General features: G+C 42.0%; 1 protein-coding gene across 1 annotated transcript in view; it reads right to left on the bottom strand.

Annotated features, from left to right (window-relative positions):
• Positions 1-276: 276 nt before the first annotated feature.
• ddhd1b (DDHD domain containing 1b) overlaps positions 277-21,316 on the bottom strand; it is a 27,131-nt gene continuing 6,091 nt past the window's right edge. The window contains exons 6-15 of the mRNA XM_079527036.1: positions 19,916-20,063; positions 16,905-17,014; positions 16,495-16,601; positions 11,940-12,196; positions 9,900-9,975; positions 8,505-8,654; positions 7,878-7,942; positions 6,003-6,187; positions 4,242-4,502; positions 277-2,651 (exon numbers count right to left, since the gene is read on the bottom strand). Of these exons, the coding sequence (XP_079383162.1) occupies positions 2,464-2,651; positions 4,242-4,502; positions 6,003-6,187; positions 7,878-7,942; positions 8,505-8,654; positions 9,900-9,975; positions 11,940-12,196; positions 16,495-16,601; positions 16,905-17,014; positions 19,916-20,063 (1,547 nt within the window). The 3' untranslated portion in view covers positions 277-2,463. The remainder of the gene's footprint in view (positions 2,652-4,241; positions 4,503-6,002; positions 6,188-7,877; positions 7,943-8,504; positions 8,655-9,899; positions 9,976-11,939; positions 12,197-16,494; positions 16,602-16,904; positions 17,015-19,915; positions 20,064-21,316) is intronic.

Below are 21,316 nucleotides of genomic sequence, written 5' to 3'. Positions count from 1 at the left end.
CAGAATTTAGTTGTGAAATAAATTGAAGTAAAATATAACATTTTAGTGTGGAATTAAATGCCTAGTTTTTCTTTTCTTTCCTTTCCTTTCCTTTCCTTTCTTTAATTTAATTTAATTTAATTTAATTTAATTTAATTTAATTTAATTTAATTTAATTTAATTTAATTTAATTTAATTTAATTTAATTTAATTTAATTTAATTTTCTTTTCTTTTCTTTTCTTTTCTTTTCTTTTCTTTTCTTTTCTTTTCTTTTCTTTTCTTTTCTTTCTGCCAGAGTAATCTAGTAAGAGAGTGGCGACACGCTTTGATCTCACCGCAAAGTGGATGCCTATGGGCTATAGTTCCAAACATTGCTCCTATGGCTGGAACTATCCCATTGAGATAGAATGAGCACTTCCGCATTCCATTGTTACAATGGGAGTCAACGCTAGTGTCGCTACTCTCTTACTAGATTACTCTGGTTATAGCAACAAGACCAACCTTTTGGCAACAGGCAGGCTGAGGCATTTGGCCACCAGGTTTGAGACAACTAGAAGTCTATTAATCATAATACAGCCATATGGTGAATATAAACATAATCTCGTAAGGCTCATTTTGATTCTGATTTCAACAATTTGCAGTTTCAGCCTTGCAAGAAATAAAACGATCCCTTATAAACAGTGCACACTATCATATGAAAAGTAATGAAGCCTTTCATTCCAAAAGAGATATCCACCATTTGAAAAACAAAAAGTGAAAAAATGATTGATAGCATAAAATTGAATGGAAATAATATTCTTTTTAAATTAACAAGGCCTGAATGCTATAGTATTTTAGACATATAATCAGGATATGATTAGTTGTTTGTTTCAAAATGTATATGGCCTTATGGTTTATCTCTGAGGTGTTGGTTAGATGAATTACCTCTCATGTTCAAAGTTAGGCAGAAGCTTCGATTTCATATAAATATCAGATGTACTGTTCTATATACTGCTTCTTTTATACTCCGCAATACAAAGGAGTCGCACACCAAAAATAGGCTACAAGCTCACAATGCATCACGACGATGCGATGCATTGTGAACGCTGTCATTAAAGGGATATTTGGGACCTGACATGGTCTTTTTGCAGAGTGGATACCATGTCATAATAAGAATAATAATAATAATAATAATAATAATAATAATAATAATAATTATTATTATAAAGCAAGGTTACAAAGTGCTTTCCATAAATGTAAGAAATAACCGCCCACAAAAAAATGTAAAATAAATAAATAAAAAAGTATAAAATATAAAGTGCTGTGAGAAATTAAACATTACGAGAATCAAACTACATTTTCAAAATTAGTAAAATTATGGAAGGCCTTTCAATAAAGGTATACCGGTATGTGTTTTAAGTTATTAAAAAGAAGACACTGAATTATCAAGCTCCTCAGTCATGTCGTTCCAGACAAGGAGCCCTGACTAACAAAAGTAGTGAGAGATGTCGTGAGACTCGTGACTAATCTATGTATAAAGTTGCCCAGGGGCAAAATTGTGGGTCACGTACTCCACAAGCTGTAGGGGGAGGGGGAACATGGCCTCCATTTGTTTGTTTGTTTTGTTTTTGTTTTTTAAACACACAATTTGTCAGTATGGAAACCACTGCGCAGCAGTCCCAGATAAGCCAACTCACTGCTGTAATCTGTTGATGAGAGACAGGATGTCACCATGTCAGGGAGTGAAAACAAAAGCAAGGATCATAATGGTATCATCAATTCTGGACTGATCCCTGTACCACGGAGTCAGGCTAGTCAGACTAATCCAGAAACTCCCAACTGGGCATTGCAAGTGGGCCCCAAATATTTGGCAGAACACAATCATTATTTGAATGATAATTCAAATAATTATTAAAAATGTATGTTAGAATGTAAGAATGTATGTTAAAAAAATGACATGGACATTTTTCTTGAAAACCTTGAATGTGTTTTCATTATGATACGGAAATATAGCAACTTAAAGTAGCCTATGCAACGTTAGTTGCTCTAACCTGGAGACTAACCTGCTCTAACCTGAAACGACCGAAAGTTCCTGACAGTGTGCAGGTCCTCTTCTTTGTCATTCAGAGATCCATCGGCCTTAAAAAATAAAATAATAATAATAATAAAAAATTGTCCATTAAAATAAACATGCTCTGAAAATGCACACAGCCCACCCACCTGACCACTTAATAGATGGGTGGTCTTAAGTGGTCAGATGGGTGGTCACCATTAGTAGCACTATAGGAGCCGAACAGGGAACAGGCTTGGATAATGTGGAGAACTGTACCACATGTGGGGCTGACGTGATGTATGTAGTACAGTCAAGTTCAATAGTCAGTTAAGGTGAGTGTGTGTGTGTGTGTGTGTGTGTGTGTGTGTGTGTGTGTGTGTGTGTGTGTGTGTGTGTGTGTGTGTGTGTGTGTGTGTGTGTGTGCGTGTGTGCGTGTGTGCGTGTGTGTGTGTTATAATGACTCAGGGTGGTGGTCCTCCGTGTGCTCGGGGGTTTCGTGCTGTCTGTACATGAAGGTGAGCAGGAATAGCGCCACGTCGTAAGAGCACCAATAGGCCGTGTGCGAGGTCACAGCTGACCAATAGCGACTCTCCACCATGCCCTCTCGCAGCTCAAAGTCTATGCGTCTCTCCAACTCCACTGGAACGACAAATACATTACAAACTGTTATAACCTTGCAGTGACTGCATCAGTTGCACAATAGAGTGGTGTTGGGATGATGCATTTCCGCAAGATATGAACACCACACAAATGAACACCTGTTTCATGTTATGATATGTTCACGTTATGAACAAACTACACCATGGTGGTAGTGTTGTAGTACTCGATTGTCTCGGTCTCAAGTCCATATTTTCATTTACTCTGTCTCTCGTCTCGTCTTGACTCCTCCACCGAGTCCACTCGAGTCACGAGTCAATACATTGCAATGAAATCATTTTATTATACCCACATTATTAGGTCTTGACCCCTTACCACACTCAGACCCCTGCCACACGAGCAAACTCCCCGAAAGAGAAGATGTTAACCGATTGGAGCAGCAAGCAACAAGCAGTCAGTCCTTTGTGAAACACTCATCTGAAATAACCTATTTATTTATTTAAATAAACATTGTCATGGCTTTATTAACTGTTGGGGGTTTCAAATGTTGTACTGTATGTATTGTATTGTGTTAAGATGGTGATTAAAGGCGATGGTGATTGAATGAATGTATACACAGTGTTTACATCCAATGTATTAATTTTGAAGTAATTCATGAACAGGTTAGGAATGATTAAATGAACACTAGATATGGATGTATAGTCATTGATATGATGCAATAGACATGTATGTTGATGTAGCCTATATTGTAAAATAATCTCCATAATTCATATCTGTTCTCCGAAAATAGCTCATCTACAAGCTCACAGGCTGCAGATCGGCTATTTCCGTTTCAGCAAATAGGCGGCATTCGCTGTACACACGGAGACGAGAAAGTAGTCACTCTGGGAGCCGGTTTAAAAAAGAACCGGTTAAGTCCCCCAAAAGGTCGTCTCTGTGTGGTAGAAAGGGCAGATCGGCCATGTACTTGTGTGGGTAATGCAGAATATGTGCGTGCGTGCGTGTGTGGGTGCGTGCGTGCGGCTGTCTATACACCCAGTCTGTGAGTGACATGTTCATTAATGCACACTCTATGTGGAAATTGCTTTTTGGCATAATACAAAGGAGTGAATTGGACCCAGCTTAAAATGCTTACGTTTTGCTTTGTTTGACAAGGGAGAAATATTTTCTTTTGCCATGTCATGTTATACTTGACAATGTTATAATAACACTTACTCTGTCAGGCTGTCAACTAAAGAATAATAAATGACTTATGTTGAAGACTGGACTATTGGTGCAACAGTTAATCAAAAGTATTGATTTAATCGATTATTTAAAAGATCTAATAGTCTTTTTCGCAACACCTCCGTTGTCTGTTAGAACTGCATGTGATTCCCACAATTCAATTCAAAACAAAAAACATCAAGAACACTGCCAGAAAGTAATTAAGTATTATTAATTAAATAATTAATACATTTCAGATTATTTACGATGCCTTCACCATTTTGCAATTATCAATGATTCTGCGACGATTCATTGATGTCTAAAAAAGTGCTCCTTGATCGTTCGATTAATTGAAAAGTTAATCGATTGAATAATCGCAAAGACAATGATGCAGAGTCGCAGCCAAACAATGACTTATAAAAGACTTGCCTGTGGCGTGGTCCAAGATGGAGGAGGTAGACGTGGACATGAAGGGCTCCTCCACCTCCACCTCCCTCTCCTCCTCATTCTGTGTCTCCCTCTCCTCGTCTCCTTGCATTACACCTCCCTCCTCCCCGACGCTCTCCACTTCAGAGGCTCCGCCCTCACAATCCAACGACTCCTCCTCCACTTCAACCACCTGGCCGCTGGTGGAGCGCGAGAAACGGGAGAAGAACATTCCGCCGATGCCCTTCCCGATACTCGCAGCACCTGGAAGAGAGGAGTGGTGTGATGTAACTAAATATATTTACTACTGTACTTTAGTACAGTTTTGAGGTACTTTTACTTTATTTGACATTTTTGTATACTTCATCCGTCTATTCCACTACATCTAAGAGACAGATATTTAACTTTTTACTCCACTACAATTATTTGACAGCTGTACTATAACTAGTTACTTTGCAGACTTACTTACTTTGCAAATTTGGAGTATTATTACAAAATATACATTAACCAGTAACCACCAACCCTTATTTTATACTTTTATTTATAGTATTAGAAACAGCTGATTTACAAGCAGATGTAAACAGATCTATGAGCTCACACGTGTGACACGCTGTGATCTACCAGATGACAATTACCTAGTTTTCACATAGCTATATAATAGTGTAGGAAGTACTGTATAGTGGACATTTTATGGCAAGTTAGCATTTTATTTTTTGCTTTGTTTTACAACATAAAATACTTTATAGTAAATATACCCAACTAATTCATTTTAACAGCTTTTGTTTGTCCTTAAAAAAGGCATTCGCTATTAAGTGGCTAAATGAAACTATGTTGTCATGAAAGACACAAGAACTCTTGTGAAAATTATCGTGCATCAAGAACTCTTATTTGCACAAGAGCTTATTTTAGCAATAATCAAACATCCAATGCATTCTCTTTCTTCAATAGAATCAGGAAAGTGCTAACATCCTGCTTCTCCTGGAACAGTTACACTATAGTAGAACTTTTGTAATTATTATTTGTTCAACATCTAATGCACAGAGGAAACCTCAATTGGCCCTGCACTGTCAGTCTAAAGACAGGGGGTAATTTGCTCTCTATTGATTTGTTTGGCCTGTGCAGGGCTGTCCACTGCTTGCCTTGCAACATTATCAGCTCCGCAAGCAACTTCTATCTCACGCCCCCTTTCCGCCAAGCTTAAAGCTGCTATAAGCAATAATATGTAACATTTTTAATGACCTTTTCTTTTTCTTTTCTTTTTTGTATTCAGACAGCCAGCAATGAGCAAAACGCTTCCAAAAGAAAGTCTCTGTGACACATCCAGGGGCCACAATCTGCATTCAAAGATTTTCTTAGAAGCTTTGTCATTGGTCGATTTGCCTGTCTACTTCCTGATTGGTTAGTCATTTCGACCTGTTTTCTTTCTTTTTTTTTTACCAATGACAGGCCTCAGGGGCCACACCCAAGCTGTGCTACTCATACGATTAGTTGGCGGTGCCCGGGAACCCATGACCTTGAGCTGAGCTACCCGTACACACATTATCACTCTCATGTATAGTGTAACACATCGTCTGTCCATGACATCACAAGTTGAGTAAAAGTGAACACATATAAGCAAGCAGGCAAAGTGCATTAAACAACAAGCTCTTTGTACATTGACTGCAAAAAAAAGTCTGCTTGTCTACATTGATACATCATGAATAACTGATGATGGATGGATCCATCATGGAGTAGACATACGGTATACCCATCTTCCATCCTCACCCATGATGCTGGCCTTGCCCATGCTAGCTATGGACTCTCCGTAGTGCCTGCGGGACTGTAAAGGGGAGTCGCAGGGGGGGCTGGGGAGGCTGTCGGTATCCACCGGGGGTGCACTCTGACTCTCCTTCAGAGGGTTCAGCAGCGTGGGGCGGATCTGGTCGTACCTGCGATCGGTGGTGTTGTACCTGGAGGGGGATCAGAACCGTGACGTGAATGGTTTCGTTTTAAAATAAATGAGATCAACTATACATCAACCTCCGAGCGGGAGTTAGATCATCGCAGCAGTGAGGAAGAGGATGAAAACGGCCATCATAATAAAGGCAAAACATATATGAAACATAAATAATAGGACAAGATTAGTCATGTTGTTAAAATATACTATCTTTTTAATTGCTTTCAACCTGGCGTCCCCATTTATTTATTTAGTTCCCAAAGCTCACACATTGTGAGCTTGTAGATTGGCTATTTTCATGGTGCACTGCTAACACTGCTGCACAACTAAGATAATACAATAAATAATAGAATAGGTATGAATGGTTAATCACATGAACAATAACGTCCCTATTCTGGGCATGTTATAATGTCATGTCATATTTAAAATGGGTGAACGTTCACACCATGAGTTTATAGATGGTCTATTTGTTTCAGCAAAGACATTTTCTGTAGAAGGAAAAAAAGGAGGGGGTCAAGGTTCGACCTCTCTGGGGGACCCTGGTCAACAATGTACATATAGGGTTAAAGGTTCGACCTCTCTGGGGGACCCTGGTCAACAATGTACATAGGGTTAAAGGTTAGACCTCTCTGGGGAACCCTGGTCAACAATGTACATAGGGTTAAAGGTTAGACCTCTCTGGGGGACCCTGGTCAACAATGTACATAGGGTTAAAGGTTAGACCTCTCTGGGGGACCCTGGTCAACAATGTACATAGGGTTAAAGGTTAGACCTCTCTGGGGGTTAAAGGTTAGACCTCTCTGGGGGACCCTGGTCAACAATGTACATAGGGTTAAAGGTTAGACCTCTCTGGGGGACCCTGGTCAACAATGTACATAGGGTTAAAGGTTAGACCTCTCTGGGGGTTAAAGGTTAGACCTCTCTGGGGGACCCTGGTCAACAATGTACATAGGGTTAAAGGTTAGACCTCTCTGGGGGACCCTGGTCAACAATGTACATAGGGTTAAAGGTTAAAGGTTAGACCTCTCTGGGGGTTAAAGGTTAGACCTCTCTGGGGGACACTGGTCAACAATGTACATAGGGCTAAAGGTTAGACCTCTCTGGGGGACCCTGGTCAACAATGTACATAGGGTTAAAGGTTAGACCTCTCTGGGGGTTAAAGGTTAGACCTCTCTGGGGGACCCTGGTCAACAATGTACATAGGGTTAAAGGTTAGACCTCTCTGGGGGACCCTGGTCAACAATGTACATAGGGTTAAAGGTTAGACCTCTCTGGGGGACCCTGGTCAACAATGTACATAGGGTTAAAGGTTAGACCTCTCTGGGGGACCCTGGTCAACAATGTACATAGGGTTAAAGGTTAGACCTCTCTGGGGGACCCTGGTCAACAATGTACATAGGGTTAAAGTGGTTCAGTTGCAGGCAGAACAATGAAAAATAGTTTTTTTAAAGAAACCATTCACGTCGGAGGAAAAACAGAAGAGTGACAGATATGAGTGAAACCGAAAAACAGCATGATAAGGAGGGACAAAGTACTTGGACAACTAGAGGGGACGGACCAGACAAATAAGAGAAGAAATGGTGAGTTAAGGTTTTTAAAACAATGAACATGCTCCAACCATCAATGACTGATTCAAAGGTCACGTCCCCCAGTGATTTGTCAGTCATGCTCACATACACATGCAGTATAAAGCCAGTTCTCACCAGTGGATTTGGACAGGGGATATGTTACTGTAGTGCTTCAAGATGAGGGGCTCCAGTCTGTATGCCTGAACATAAAGAATAGAAAAATGGGTCGTCCGTATCAGCCGGACCCATTTTTATGGGTATAGCGTGAGTAAATATCCCATTAGTTTTGTATATTCCCTACAATTATTATTTCAAACGTTTTCCAAAAAAAACATTATTTTATTTTTTATTATTATTTTATAAATTCAAATAGCTGAACTAGATCTGCTATTTTCAATATTAAAGGTAGGGGATTTTCTGGTTACAATACTGTAAGTGTTAAATATAGCTCTATATTCTCATTAGAGGGCTCAGACAGAATACAGATTAAACAAATGAAATTAGAAGTGATAACACAAATAAATGGGCAGACACAATTGGAACATGACATCAGCATGTGACTGGAATTTGTTCTTGTTCGTGGAATGACGCAGATGACTCTGCACTCCTGGTGTCGGGCAAGGAGTAAAAATAGTATAAATTAAGCATTACTCACACCTTCAGCCATTACATCATTACCACAGCAAACCAATGCCAGATAGGTCACTCAAGCGCAAATAAGAAGAAAGCATTAAATACGGTGATCCATTCAGACTGGCTCACCACAGGGTCCGTAGGGTGGAAGATGTTGAAGAGACGCTGGCAGATAGACTTGGGCAGGATGTGGTCCTGGACGCCATTGTTTCCAGGACGGACGCCTCGGAGCGCCAGGAACACCGCCAGAGGGGAGCCCATGCAGAAGAAGTTCTCTACCTGGCACAGAGGAAGAGATTTGTTCCAAAAATCTGATCATTCAAAATATAATTAGCATGTCTGTTAGTTAACAGAATCTGGTTCTTTGCTAGTGTCTTTTTAGTTTGTTTTTTATCCCACGATTTAACCCATTTTCACCCAGTGCCAATTGCCTAAACTGTAATCCTGGGCGCTAATCTCCCTCTGCCAACCTGGGGAGAGCCCCGAACTGAGCTCATGCTTCCTTCAATGCACGAGGAGTGAGCAGGCCGCTTCTTATCACCTGACAGGGGTGGTTTCCCCGGTATGACATAGCACGTGGAAGGAACACGTTATTCCAACCTGTTCCTTCACCCTCCACCAGGCGCCCCGGCTGAACAGGGGGAGGCAGTATAGAGAACAGGATTACTGCATGTTTTTGTGAGGGTACCTATCCTAGGGGACACGGGGAGAGCATGCAAACTCCACACAGAATGGCCCTTTCACCAACCCTACCTAGGGTCTATTCGGTTTTCTGTTATAGTGGGGAGCAATGAGATGAGTTGTGAGCTTGTCGATCTGCTATTTTCTGCTTTACCCACAATACGGATGATGGGGTTTAAGTGGTTAAAGAGTCGCATCGGTACAGGAAGCATTCTGCCTTCTGTTGTTATTTATCTATTGCTATTTTTAATCTTGTACCATACTGTGTATATTTGGCATTATAAATTTGATTTGCTTTCCTGTTATTGGGCTTGTTCTTTGTTCCATTCTTCTCTAAGCTTTCTTTCTATATTCTAAAGTCGTCCTTGTAACTGCAAATGTTGAGGGCTTGCACACAAAAAAATCACCCACTCATTAGATTTACACCTGTAATCGTGTGATGTGACAATGAAGTTGTCATTCTTATTCTGGTTGAGTCTCAGTTTCCAGGAATCAGAATGTTTCAGACACAGCCCATCTAGAGTGGGTAGGAAATAGCCTTGCGTAGCGATACTAATATCACTGCGTGGATATCTCGTCCCTCTCAGCATTAGATTATTTTCCTGCAATGTCCCGCCCCATATTGCATACTGGGCCCTGGTTGGCTATAGCCTGGTTCCAGATGAATCTGGTTGGCTCGTCACCACTTTGGCCGTAAAGTCCTCCCACAATTGAGATTGGCCAGACTTAATCTGCCTGGGGCAATATGCATTGCTAAGGCAGATGAAGGCTGGCTATGCGAGGCTAGGTAGGAAATGTCCACCAGTTTAAGCTGGTGAATGCTGACTGGTAATTTTACCATACCTTGAATTTCAGTGCTGGCCCGGTGGCACATGAAGGGGAATGTAAACCTTCAAACTGTTCCTCTAAGTCCCTCAACCTGTAATAGAGGTAACAGGTTATTCTGACATCAGTACATGTTGAAAATCCATGTGTATTTGGTTTATATTTATTACCTACCACAGTGGTTCTCAAAGTGAGGACAGAACATCGGCGTTCTGATCAAAACCACGGACAGCTCCGTAGATTCCGAGAAAATAAGGAAGATTGTTGGCCCGTAAACCAAGGACTATCTAAAGAGGACGAGAAGCGAAGACCGTATGGTGGACCCCATGTTGCTCCCTGGAAGGAAAGAAACATGTGCAGTTGAGACCAGGAAGTTGTACATGACAAATCATATATATGGCACAAATGGCCCAGCAGATGGCGTGATGCCACTGAAAGGAGAGATGCTTGTATATCATGTCACGCCATTGCATTTTACCTTTTATATTAACGTTTTAACAGCAAGTGGATAAGTAAGTCCCAGCATGGATCATCATCACACAGACAGTAATGTTGGTCGGCCGTGACATATGTACAAGCATCTCTCCTTTCAGTGGCATCACGCCATCTGCTGGGCCATTTGTGCCATATCTATGATTTGTCATGTACAACTTCCTGGTCTCAACTGTGCATGTTTCTTTCCTTCCACGGAGCAATGGAGTCCACCGTACGGTCTTCTCTTCTCGTCCTCTTTAAATAGTCCTTGCCGTAAACCAAGAAGTGAATGGCTGCGTGCGCAGCAAAACAGCTCCGGGACGGACGAGCAAGGCGTCGCCTAGCAACGGCCGCTGTCAAAAAATGGATTTTAGCAATCACGTTTTATATTATTGAAAGGGAACTAAAGACGTGTCCACTGTCCACACATCCTTAACACCCCACAGTGTTATTTGAGAGGACGTGTGGACATGTCTTTAGCATCATAAGTGTTAAAAAAGTGTGAGAACCACTGCGCTACTACCCAAATACCTGACTATAGACAGAATCATCGTGACATCCCCATGACCAAAATGTATTTCCGGGTAGATAAGACCAGGAACGTAGGAACGTAGCATTGGAGCAGTATTATTCATGAACCTTATTTCTGGAATAATTAGGACCCTTATGATTATATTGTTAGAAATATTGTATTTTGCTCTAAATATCCACAGGTAGACTAGTCTCGCGTAGCCAGACTATTCCACAATCTCCAAATGCTATATAGAGTCTGGAACTATAGCCGCCATGAGCTGAGTAAGGAAACTGCCATTTCCGTTCACGAAAATATATTTTAAAATATCTTTAGAGCTTATTTTTGTATTTCTTTTTCTGCTAAGCAACAAGCTATATATGCTTAGATGTTTTCTATTTATATTAGGATAAATCTGCGCGACTGTAAAGACGAAACGGAAGTGGCGAGGAGGCTCCACTTCCGCTTTATCGCTTACGCATGATAGCTCTTCCGTTGGTCCAGACTGTATGATGAAAGCATTTGGAAATTGCGAGAGGCAACAGTCTGGTAACACGAGACTACAGGTAGACAAACAGGACAGACATACTGTAGCTAATGTTCTGGACACACAGACATTCTACCCGGAATTAACCCAACTATATTTTTAAAGCGAAGATGTTTTTTTAATAAAATCTTTGCATTTGCGGGTCCCTGGAACAAAATGTTTTGAGATGGGGACCGGCAGCCAAATAGTACATATAATTTTGGGGGTCCTTCACATGAAAATGTGACTGATATAGTAGCAACATAATTGGTTTTTCAGAAAACTATTCAGATTTAGAAGACATTTGTAGAATCGGTCTCAGTTCTTAATGTGGTTAAACCATTTTGGTCAGGTATATTAAGGCCTATTCATACTCCAGTTGTAGGTGCTAAGGTGACCAGAGATGTGTTTGGGTGAGAGATGAGTCGCTTACCACCAGGGTGTAACGTCATGTTGTAGTTTACCACCAGGGTGTAACGTCATGTTGTAGTTTATTAGTTACCTCATCACCTGGAGTATGAATAGGCCTTTAATCACCACAGTATACCTGAGTCTGGTCTGTCTTAGCTCCTCCTGTACGTAGCGCTCCTCGGTGCTGGGCCAGCGCGCCTCGCTCTGATCCGGCGTGGGGACGTCCAGGTGATGGAAGCGGACGGGATCCCAGCCCGTCATGATGTCAAAGGTGATGACGCAGCCCAGCGAGTGGGACACGATTGACACTTTGCCGTTCTCCTCGAACTCGGGGTTCCGCTTGCAGAACAACGTGTAGAGACGGTTCAGCTCTTGGGTCAGACCCCTGGTGATCTACACGCACACAAGCAGTATGCACATTTTTTACTTAAGCAAAAGTATCAACACTGCAATGTAGAAAAGTAAACATAAACGTACTCATTGTGCATAATGTCCCGTTTTACAAGTTCAAAATGTATTAAAAAAGATCTGCGTTTTGCATTGTTTCCCTCTATCAGCCACTATTTAATTCACCTTTAGTTAAGCCCCGCCCTCTCCCACTTAGACACTCCCACTTGGACACTTTCTAGCCAGGCTCATTCATTCCAATGTAAATATCATGGATTTTACACATTAATTACTGGTTCATTTTTGGAAACAGACCTTCAAAATATGCACTGGAAAAATATATGCGTGGCATTTCTTTTTTAAAACAATGTTTTATCATAGGAAAACTATTGGTGGAGAGGTTTGTCTAGCCCATGTTATGCTTAGCTGTGATTGGACCATAGCAGTTTGTGGAGGGGCAATAGCTATAGGTCAATTGGGCTGCGGTGTTTTTCTGCAGAAAGACACATCCCCCTATCTGGCTGTATTTTGGTTTTGTTCCAATGTTTATGTAAATGTAATTAGTTAGTTACATTCCTCCACTGCATGCAAGCACCATACTATACCAGCATCAATAAATGTAATTTAGTCTATTCACAGATTCAAATATATAATAATATTAAATATGCTTTTTACCTAAACAATTCTGATAGTGAGTGATGTACTTGATATTGGTTAAATCCACGTTTTTCCCCGCCAAGGCACTGGGGCTCCTTGTGTGCTTTGCTTCCTTCAGGCCGTGTTGCCATGTCTGCTTAATATAAGAGCAACCTTTGACTTGTTTTTTCTGTAAAGTCACTTGCAAATAAATGATTGGTAGTCGCTGGTTGATGTTTTTTTGGGCTTGATTCTAACGTGTATAGTAGTTGCTTATTTGGGCTTGCTTCCACATTTCTTCACATCAAGGAACCCCAGATTAATATGTAATTGTCCACGGACATCCATCTGAACATATTTTGTGCCTTTTTTATTAAAATGTTTAAACATTATTCAAAATATTTCAATTTATTCTCAATGTGTTTTTAAATAGCGGATGTACAACCTCACAATGTTTCGCTGTGAGCTTGTAGATCAGCTATTTTCATTTGTGCTTGTTTTCATAGACCTGGCCACTTGTTTCTCTTGCAAAACTGGCAACACGGCAAGAGAAAGAGGAACTTATGCATACACAAACGCAAAGACTTATGGGCCATATGAAAAATGTGGATAGATTTGTGTGTGTTTACATTTTGATAATAGAACAAAACTTTTCTGAATAATAAGTTGTTCCTAAAGTGTTGACTTTCTATGTCAAGAAGTGTGTGTGTGTGTGTGTGTGTGTGTGTGTGTGTGTGTGTGTGTGTGTGTGTGTGTGTGTGTGTGTGTGTGTGTGTGTGTGTGTAATAATATTATCACCAGGGATGGGGTGGAGGGTTTTTAATAATAAGAGAAGCCACAGCTACAGGCATAATGGTGCGCACACGCACACATGCACAGACAGACACACACAGACACACGCACGCACACACGCGCAAACGCACGTCACACACACACACACACACACACACACACACACACACACACACACACACACACACACACACACACACACACACACACACACACACACACACACACACACACACACACACACACACGCTAATGCACATCTAATTCCAGTAAAAGCTCAATCAATCACCTTGGATGTTAGTTAAAACTTATACTTATACTGTAGCTGTATCTGCCAAGATATCCATCCATCCAAGACATTAGACACACTGTGTGTGTGTGTGTGTGTGTGTGTGTGTGTGTGTGTGTGTGTGTGTGTGTGTGTGTGTGTGTGTGTGTGTGTGTGTGTGTGTGTGTGTGTGTGTGTGTGTGTGTGTGTGTGCGCGTGTGTGTGTGTGCGCGTGTGTGTGTGTGTGTGTGTATGCGTGTGAGTATGCCTGCCTGCCTGCCTGCCTGCCTGCCTGCCTGCCTGCCTGCCTGCCTGCCTGTGTGGCTGCCTGCCTGCCTGCCTGCCTGCCTGCCTGCCTGCCTGCCTGCCTGCCTGCCTGCGTGGCTGCCTGCCTGTGTGGGTGGGTGTGTGCCTGATACAGTATGTACTGTACTGTATGTGCATTAGCAGCTAGGTTGCCATGGTAAGGGATATACACAAACAAATGCATATGTGATAATGTTACAACAGCATTTCACAATTGCCATAATCCACATCCATTTTAGCTGCTACAATGGAATGGAAACTGAAACTGGATCAAAATGACTCTGGCCCGGTTTCCCAAAGGACACCTCTTACACCATGGTGTAAGAGGTCTGTCTGTGCATATGGTGTTGCACATGCTCAGTTGCCCTCTAGGCCGCACATGAAGCCTGTGTGTGGCCTAATTGGCTGTCAAACACTATGTCCTTTTTTGGGAAAAAACACAACGAAATACACAACCTAGACTAGAGCACAGCCATACCTGTCCTCATTGCGCACGTAAGGCCTCCTGCATGAATACACAAACCTGTTTCCCTAAAGCCTCTTTAGCCTACACACAGCAGGCCTGAGGCCTACCATTACGTGGCACATCTATGCACGGAATGTCTATGTTCACAGGCTTCATGTGCGGCCTAGAGGGCAACTGAGCATGTGCAACACCATACCTCTTACGCCATGGTGTAAGAGGTGTCCTTTGGGAAACCGGGCCGCAATCTGCCATTCTGCAATGTCTTTCATTAAACAAAGTACACAATAAATCCAGCGGTTGGTCAATAACAAGGCTACTCGCTAGCCTCGCTACACAAACACTCTTTTTCTCCACATGATCTTCAGTGAAATACTTCCATACAAACAAATGTTGAGCACCCTGTTGTTTAGCTGGGGCCGCTCTCACCTGCTGCTATTTTTGCTACAAAAGTCAATGCTATAGTTTTATATAATTACTAGATTTGGAAAAGTGTGGAAAAGACGCCGTTTGTTCTTTTAAAAAGAAGACTGTACAGTGGTGACTATAATCTAGTTGAGATTTGCTTGATATCTTGTAGGCCTACACTTGTTTTTGGTTATGTTAGTTCTTGAGGGGCGCTAGCCCCTCCTATGCCCAGCTTTTAGTGTGCGTGTAAACACAAACTTTGTCATAACAGAAACATTAAATACCATTGATAATGAATGGCCAGTTTTGAGTGTTTGTGTAAACTACTACTTAAAATACTAATGTTTGGCCAGAATCAGATGACGTATGATGATAAGAGCGCTCCTCACTTCACACGGGGTGTGATTTATTATCAACTAATTGACTAGTACCAACAAGGTCGACTACTGGTTAGACCAGGGGTGGGCAACTGGCGGCCCGGGGGACACATGCGGCCCCCACCTTCACTTAATGCGGCCCGCAGGTTAATATCAGAATACTGATTAATTTCAGCTGTTACAATTCCAAACATGCAAACATGACCCGCTTTAATTACTTAATGACTAGTATTAAAATGTTATGGTCTTTTTGTATCCAATGTATTTGTATTTAGTCCATTATAACTAAATGCATTTGAAATTCAATAAAAAGGTTACTTTTCAGGATTCCAATTCAAAAATAGCAAAACATTATTCACGATTTCAATTCAAATATAGCAAAAATAGCTGATCTACAAGCTCAAAACGCGCCGCACTGCGACGTTTTTTGAGCTTGTAGATCGGAATTTTTTTTGTGGCTTTCGCCTTTATTTTATATTTTTTTATGGAGGGATAGACAGTAGACTGACAGAAAGTGGGGAGAGAGATGGGGGGGTGAAGGCCTTCAGGATCGGGAGTCGAGCCCACGGCACACTGCCAGGCTGGATTACCAGCCAAGGTGCCTGGACCGCTGAGCCACGGCCCAGGCCTAGATCGGCTGTTTTTGCTACGACAGTAATATGCAATGTGGCCCTCAGGAGTGAGTGTGGAAATATAGTGGCTCTCTCCATCGTCAAAGTTGCCCACCCCTGGGTTAGACTATAGTCGACTAGTTGGTGAAAGCCCTAATGTGCATGCACGTGTTTGTGTGTGTGTGTGTGTGTGTGTGTTTGCTTGCGCGTGTGCGTGCGTGCGTGCGTGCGTGCGTGCGTGTGTGTGCGACTGTGTGTGTGTGTGTGCTTGCGCATGTGTGCATAATGTGTCAATGGAGAGATTTACCCATAATAATGATGTGCTGAGCCAGGATGGGTGAGATGAATGCAGCTAGACAGTTTCACCTCGTGTCTGACTGTACAGAGGACTGGAGTAGTACATGTACTGTATATGTATAATGTAAATAGACAGACAGTCTCACCTCGTCTCTGTACAAAGGACTGGAGTAGTACATGATGTCCATGGCACTGCTGTTCAGCATGTCTCTGAGACCCCGTACTTTGTCCGGGGTGATAGAGTCCACCGTGTCTGCAAGTATAACAAACACACACAAGCACGCACACATAAGCACACACACATGTTTGCATTACCATAAAAACGCTGCATTGTGTTAGCTTCGAGATCTGCAGTTTTAGGTGCACAACACTGGTGTGCAACTAAGTTTACAAATCTGGCATAACTCCGTCCCCAACGCCTAAACCTAATCTCTAAATGCATGCAACATGTTTTTAAAACATCCATTGTGAGGAGCAGGACAATTGTCCTCACAATGTGTATATGTCTCAAAATCAAACTGTGCTGACATTTGGTACATGCACACACGCAGAATACCTCCATCAAGAGCCAGTTTGGACCTCCACTCCACAGGGAGGAACTCCACGTGTTCTGTAGTCCGATCAGCAAAGTGCTTCTCCTCCATCTTCCTGGCAGCATCTCTCATCCTGCACAAGAACAAAAAAACTCTAAAGGTGCGTTCAGACTTGGATGGTTAGAGCGGCGCGATTACATACAAAGTCAATGCAAAGACGAGAAGTTGCGCGAGCGCTGCAAACGGACGCGGTGCGACCTGGCGCAGCACAAACGGGACGAACCGAGGCGAATATTTAAATTCAAGTCTGAACGCACCTTAACTGTTAAACAGAACAATATTGACTACTGCCATAAATGGTGAATGTCAACTTCATTTGTAGATACCGATATTGGCCGATATTGGCAAATATCAGCCAATACCAATGTGGCCGATATATCGGTGTATCCCGAGAGGTTTTACCTAGCCTCGCGTAGCCAGACTTATCTGCCTTTGCAATGCAAATTGCCCCAGACAGATTAAGTCTGGTCCTGTTCAATTATGGGAGGAATTTGCGGACCCGCAGTAGTGTAACACCAACCAGATTCGTCTGGAGTCAGGCTATAACCAACCAGGACCCAGTATGCAAATATAGGGCGGGCTTATGACCTGTGACGTTCATTGCAAGAGATTTCTTTTTCACAACAAAGATGGATGCCCCCATATAATAGCAGCAGTAATAAACGGGACATTTGTGCTCATACTGGCTAGATATGGCTTTTTTTTTCCCTATCGAATATCTTAGTTACAATGAAATTGAGTTGACGTGGTTTTTTTGGGGGGTTTTTTAGGGTAACTGTTTCGTTGTGGCAGTTCTGCCATCTCCCCCGGTCAGCAGGCCCCTTGTGTCCCCACTGAGACGTTAAACCTGGGCAAAAGGTTCATGGTGATAGCCTGGGAGCCCCAGAGCGCAAAATGACATAGTGATTTCTATAATTTCATTAAAGCAGAAACAAACTACTGCACATGAACAATGTTGCTACAACTAAGATATTTGATGGGAAATATATATTTTATATACACAGATCTGTACTAATAAAATACATTTTACTGTCTTTACTAATGAGACAAATAAAGGGAAGCTCCGCACACTCAGATCTGCGCACAATCAAAGTATTTATTTTGCAAGCTGTCTACTGACCTTCTTCAGGCATTGTCTTTACTAATAAAATACATTTTATTGTCAGCCCATTTCCTGGTTGAGTGCGAGGGAAGTGAGCCGAGTGGAAACCGTACCCCCTTTCTGAAACCAGCTCCTCGCCACTCGCTCTACACACTTGCCCTCGATATGCGCGTTCACGCGAGGCTGCGCCATATTAAGTGTCGTCCGAAACCAAGCAGCCTTGAGTGGAAGTGGCTTATAAAGCCCTCAAGAGCGAGTCTGTGCCGATCTAGACTCGATTGCCTTGTGCAGCCCTGTTCTCTGTCCGCATGGAAAACGCGACCTACAAATGTAAGTACCACCACAAATAAATGATAAATAAACTCCTCCTAAACAATCTTCATCTGATGCAGAATAGACAACACTCCAACTGATGTTCACAAGGGCTCTTTATTTACCCCACCGTGAAAAAAACGATAAATGAAAGTTATGAAACCACACAAACAAAACAACTTATGATTTATAAACACCATGGATGTATATGACATGTCATTTTTGACACGCTGTATTTCCTTTTTCCATATTAATGAAATCCACATGTCACAAACATACACGCTAAAATGCAATATAACTGTACAAACAAAATAACAGGTAACACAATTGCGTGATGGTAACCATGGCAACGAATGGTGTCTGTTTCCTGTTTCTGCACAAGGAGGGCGAGTGTATTTCCAAACAGTTTTTTATACCCAGCACCCTAATCAATGGAACTTGATTCAGCTGGAGGGGCACTTTCTGACGAGGGAACCTCCCGAGAGCACTTCAAGTCAAGGGACTGGTTTCAGAAAGGGCTGTAGGGGACAGTCAAGCGGGCTGCGCCCCTTGGAAAAAACACTAAGAAGGACAAGACTAATATTGTCGGGCTACACAAGGCTAGGTTTTTACCAGCACTCATATAACATTGCTGTCGGGCAGAAACCTCATATATCCATATTTCAGTTTTTTCCCTTGTAAATTAATATCTAACTTTGTCATACAAGAGTGTCACACAAAAGTAGTGAAAATAGCTATGTGTGCTTGTAGTTTGGCTCTTTTCCAGGGCTTAATTAATGCTGGAGCTTGCCGGAGCTCGCCTGCAAATGGTGGTATATACCTATTGCCTACACTATTGTGTTCCTATTGTGTTCGCCACCCCGTCACTGGCCTTTGATTGTGTTCAATTTACGACAAAAAAATTAATTTTGCGCACTGTGCCCTAGCACAGTGTCACACACGCGCTCTGGCACCTAATCATTTACAAATTAAGCACTGCTCTTTTCACTATTTAAAAAAAATCATGGTTTTGGACATAGGCCTACAAAGTTTCCACCGGACAGTGGTGATAAAATGAATGTCCTTCAAGCTCTTTTATTTATTTGGCACGTGGCAGTATACAGACCAATGTGTTACAAAACGTGTTGCTGCTCGTGCCAACTAAATAAAAGTGCCTGAAGGACATTTCTGTGACTGCTGATAACCCCTCTAATTCAAGATGAGTAACCTTTTTTAAGTAGTTTTGTGGGCTGTTTTTATCCCTAATGTTAAAGCTATACAGTGGAGAGAGAGTAGTCCCTGGTTCAATTCCCTCGCTGTCGGGTATTAAAGCCCATGTGGTATGCACCCTAACCACTCAGTATATATTGTAGTGAGGGATCTAAGATGACTAATATTGTATTTAGTGATCTACCGTAGTGTCACACCCATAAGCATTGCGTGAAACGGACGACAAGTTCGGACGGATTTGACAATGCGTCAGATGTTTGGTGTGACGGGATAGTACAACCTGAGAGTGAGAATTTGTTTTAGTTTTATCATTTAGTTTTATGATTTAAGATGAGTAACTATTGTACTCACATGCTTGTGTTCCTGATGATCCGCCCCTGGTCCATTTTCTGACCGATGCCGTGAACCACAAACACGATGTGAGTGGTTTCAGGCGGGGTGTCCTCAGGGGCGGCCTCCTCCACATACCCTCGATGGAGACGGGTACGGCTGCTAGAGGCTGAGTACACCAGGGGGTTAGAAGATCAGTATCAATCAATCTTTAAAAGGTGTAGGGTGGGGTTGAAAAAAGAGTTCCTGCACCATTTCTCACAAAGTGTATTTGTTTAGGGGCAATATGACAATGCCAACGTATTGTTGGTAAATAAATGCAGAACCATGTGAGAAGGTGTGCTGGTTCTCGCGCTCGTAGGATGATAGGATCAGTAGTAATCAAACCACTGCAGTTCTATCCAAACAAGCATGATGTACAAACCACGACACCTGTGCATGCTTTACATGCGTTCGCCGTGCTTTGTTTTTGTTATTTGACATGTTCGCTCTCATGTTTCACTTTCTTAAAGGTTTCATGACATGCCGGTTTTAAAAACATTAAACGTGTATTAAAAGGTTTTAACTGAAACATCCACTCCAGTGATTCATGGCAGGGTTTGTTTTCTCTCTGTGTTCTGAGGCTTTTTCAGCTGCAATAATAACCAGGATAACAGCATTTGTGATGTTTGGTCAAAATGTTTAGGAGGAATATATGAACAATCAGATCAGATCTGTGTTGAACACGCGTCTATAGAGATAGTGTATACCGATTTGCGTGATGTATGGATAAAATCTGTGCGAGTAATGTAATGTAATGTAATGTAATGTAATGTAATGTAATGAGGCTAATTTGAAAATGTTTAAGTTGCATTTCTTCCTCTGCCTAGTGGGAATGTGTGTGCATAATTGCACAGAAACCGCACGCTGTGTTAAGAGGCACTTTGTTCCAAACGGACCAATCCTGCAAACTTTGGAAGGCAATCGTAGCCAATGGGAATGGAATATGGAATATGAAAATTGGGGCAGATGTTCATCGAGATTAACTGTACACGGATGGACGGACAGACACACACTCACGCGCTCGCGGACAGACACACGGACGGACGGAGTGTAAAACATACTCTCTCCCCATGCCTTCGGCCTGGTGGAGACAATAATAAAATAAAAATATAGCTGCAAGCAGCGATAAGGCGGGACCAAGAAAGAAGACAATACAATTGGCTCATTATTTCACTTAACAAAAATGTGCTACGATTATTTGTCCGTATAGGTCCAAAGTTCACGTGTAGAAGTTTTCGTGCATTTTCATCAAAGATCCTGGGAGCAGATACATTTTAACTGTTTTTCATATAATTCAAAATGGCGGGTGATTTAAAGGTCAGAGGTCAAAAGTCAGAACACGAAAGTTGTCCGGCATGAGGAGACACATATGTGTATCAA

This window comes from Electrona antarctica (assembly GCF_951216825.1).
Source record: "Electrona antarctica genome assembly, chromosome: 17".
Taxonomy (NCBI): Eukaryota; Metazoa; Chordata; class Actinopteri; order Myctophiformes; family Myctophidae; genus Electrona; species Electrona antarctica.
The sequence above is the reverse complement of the archived record's forward strand: the minus strand, read 5'-3'. Positions and strand labels throughout refer to the sequence as shown.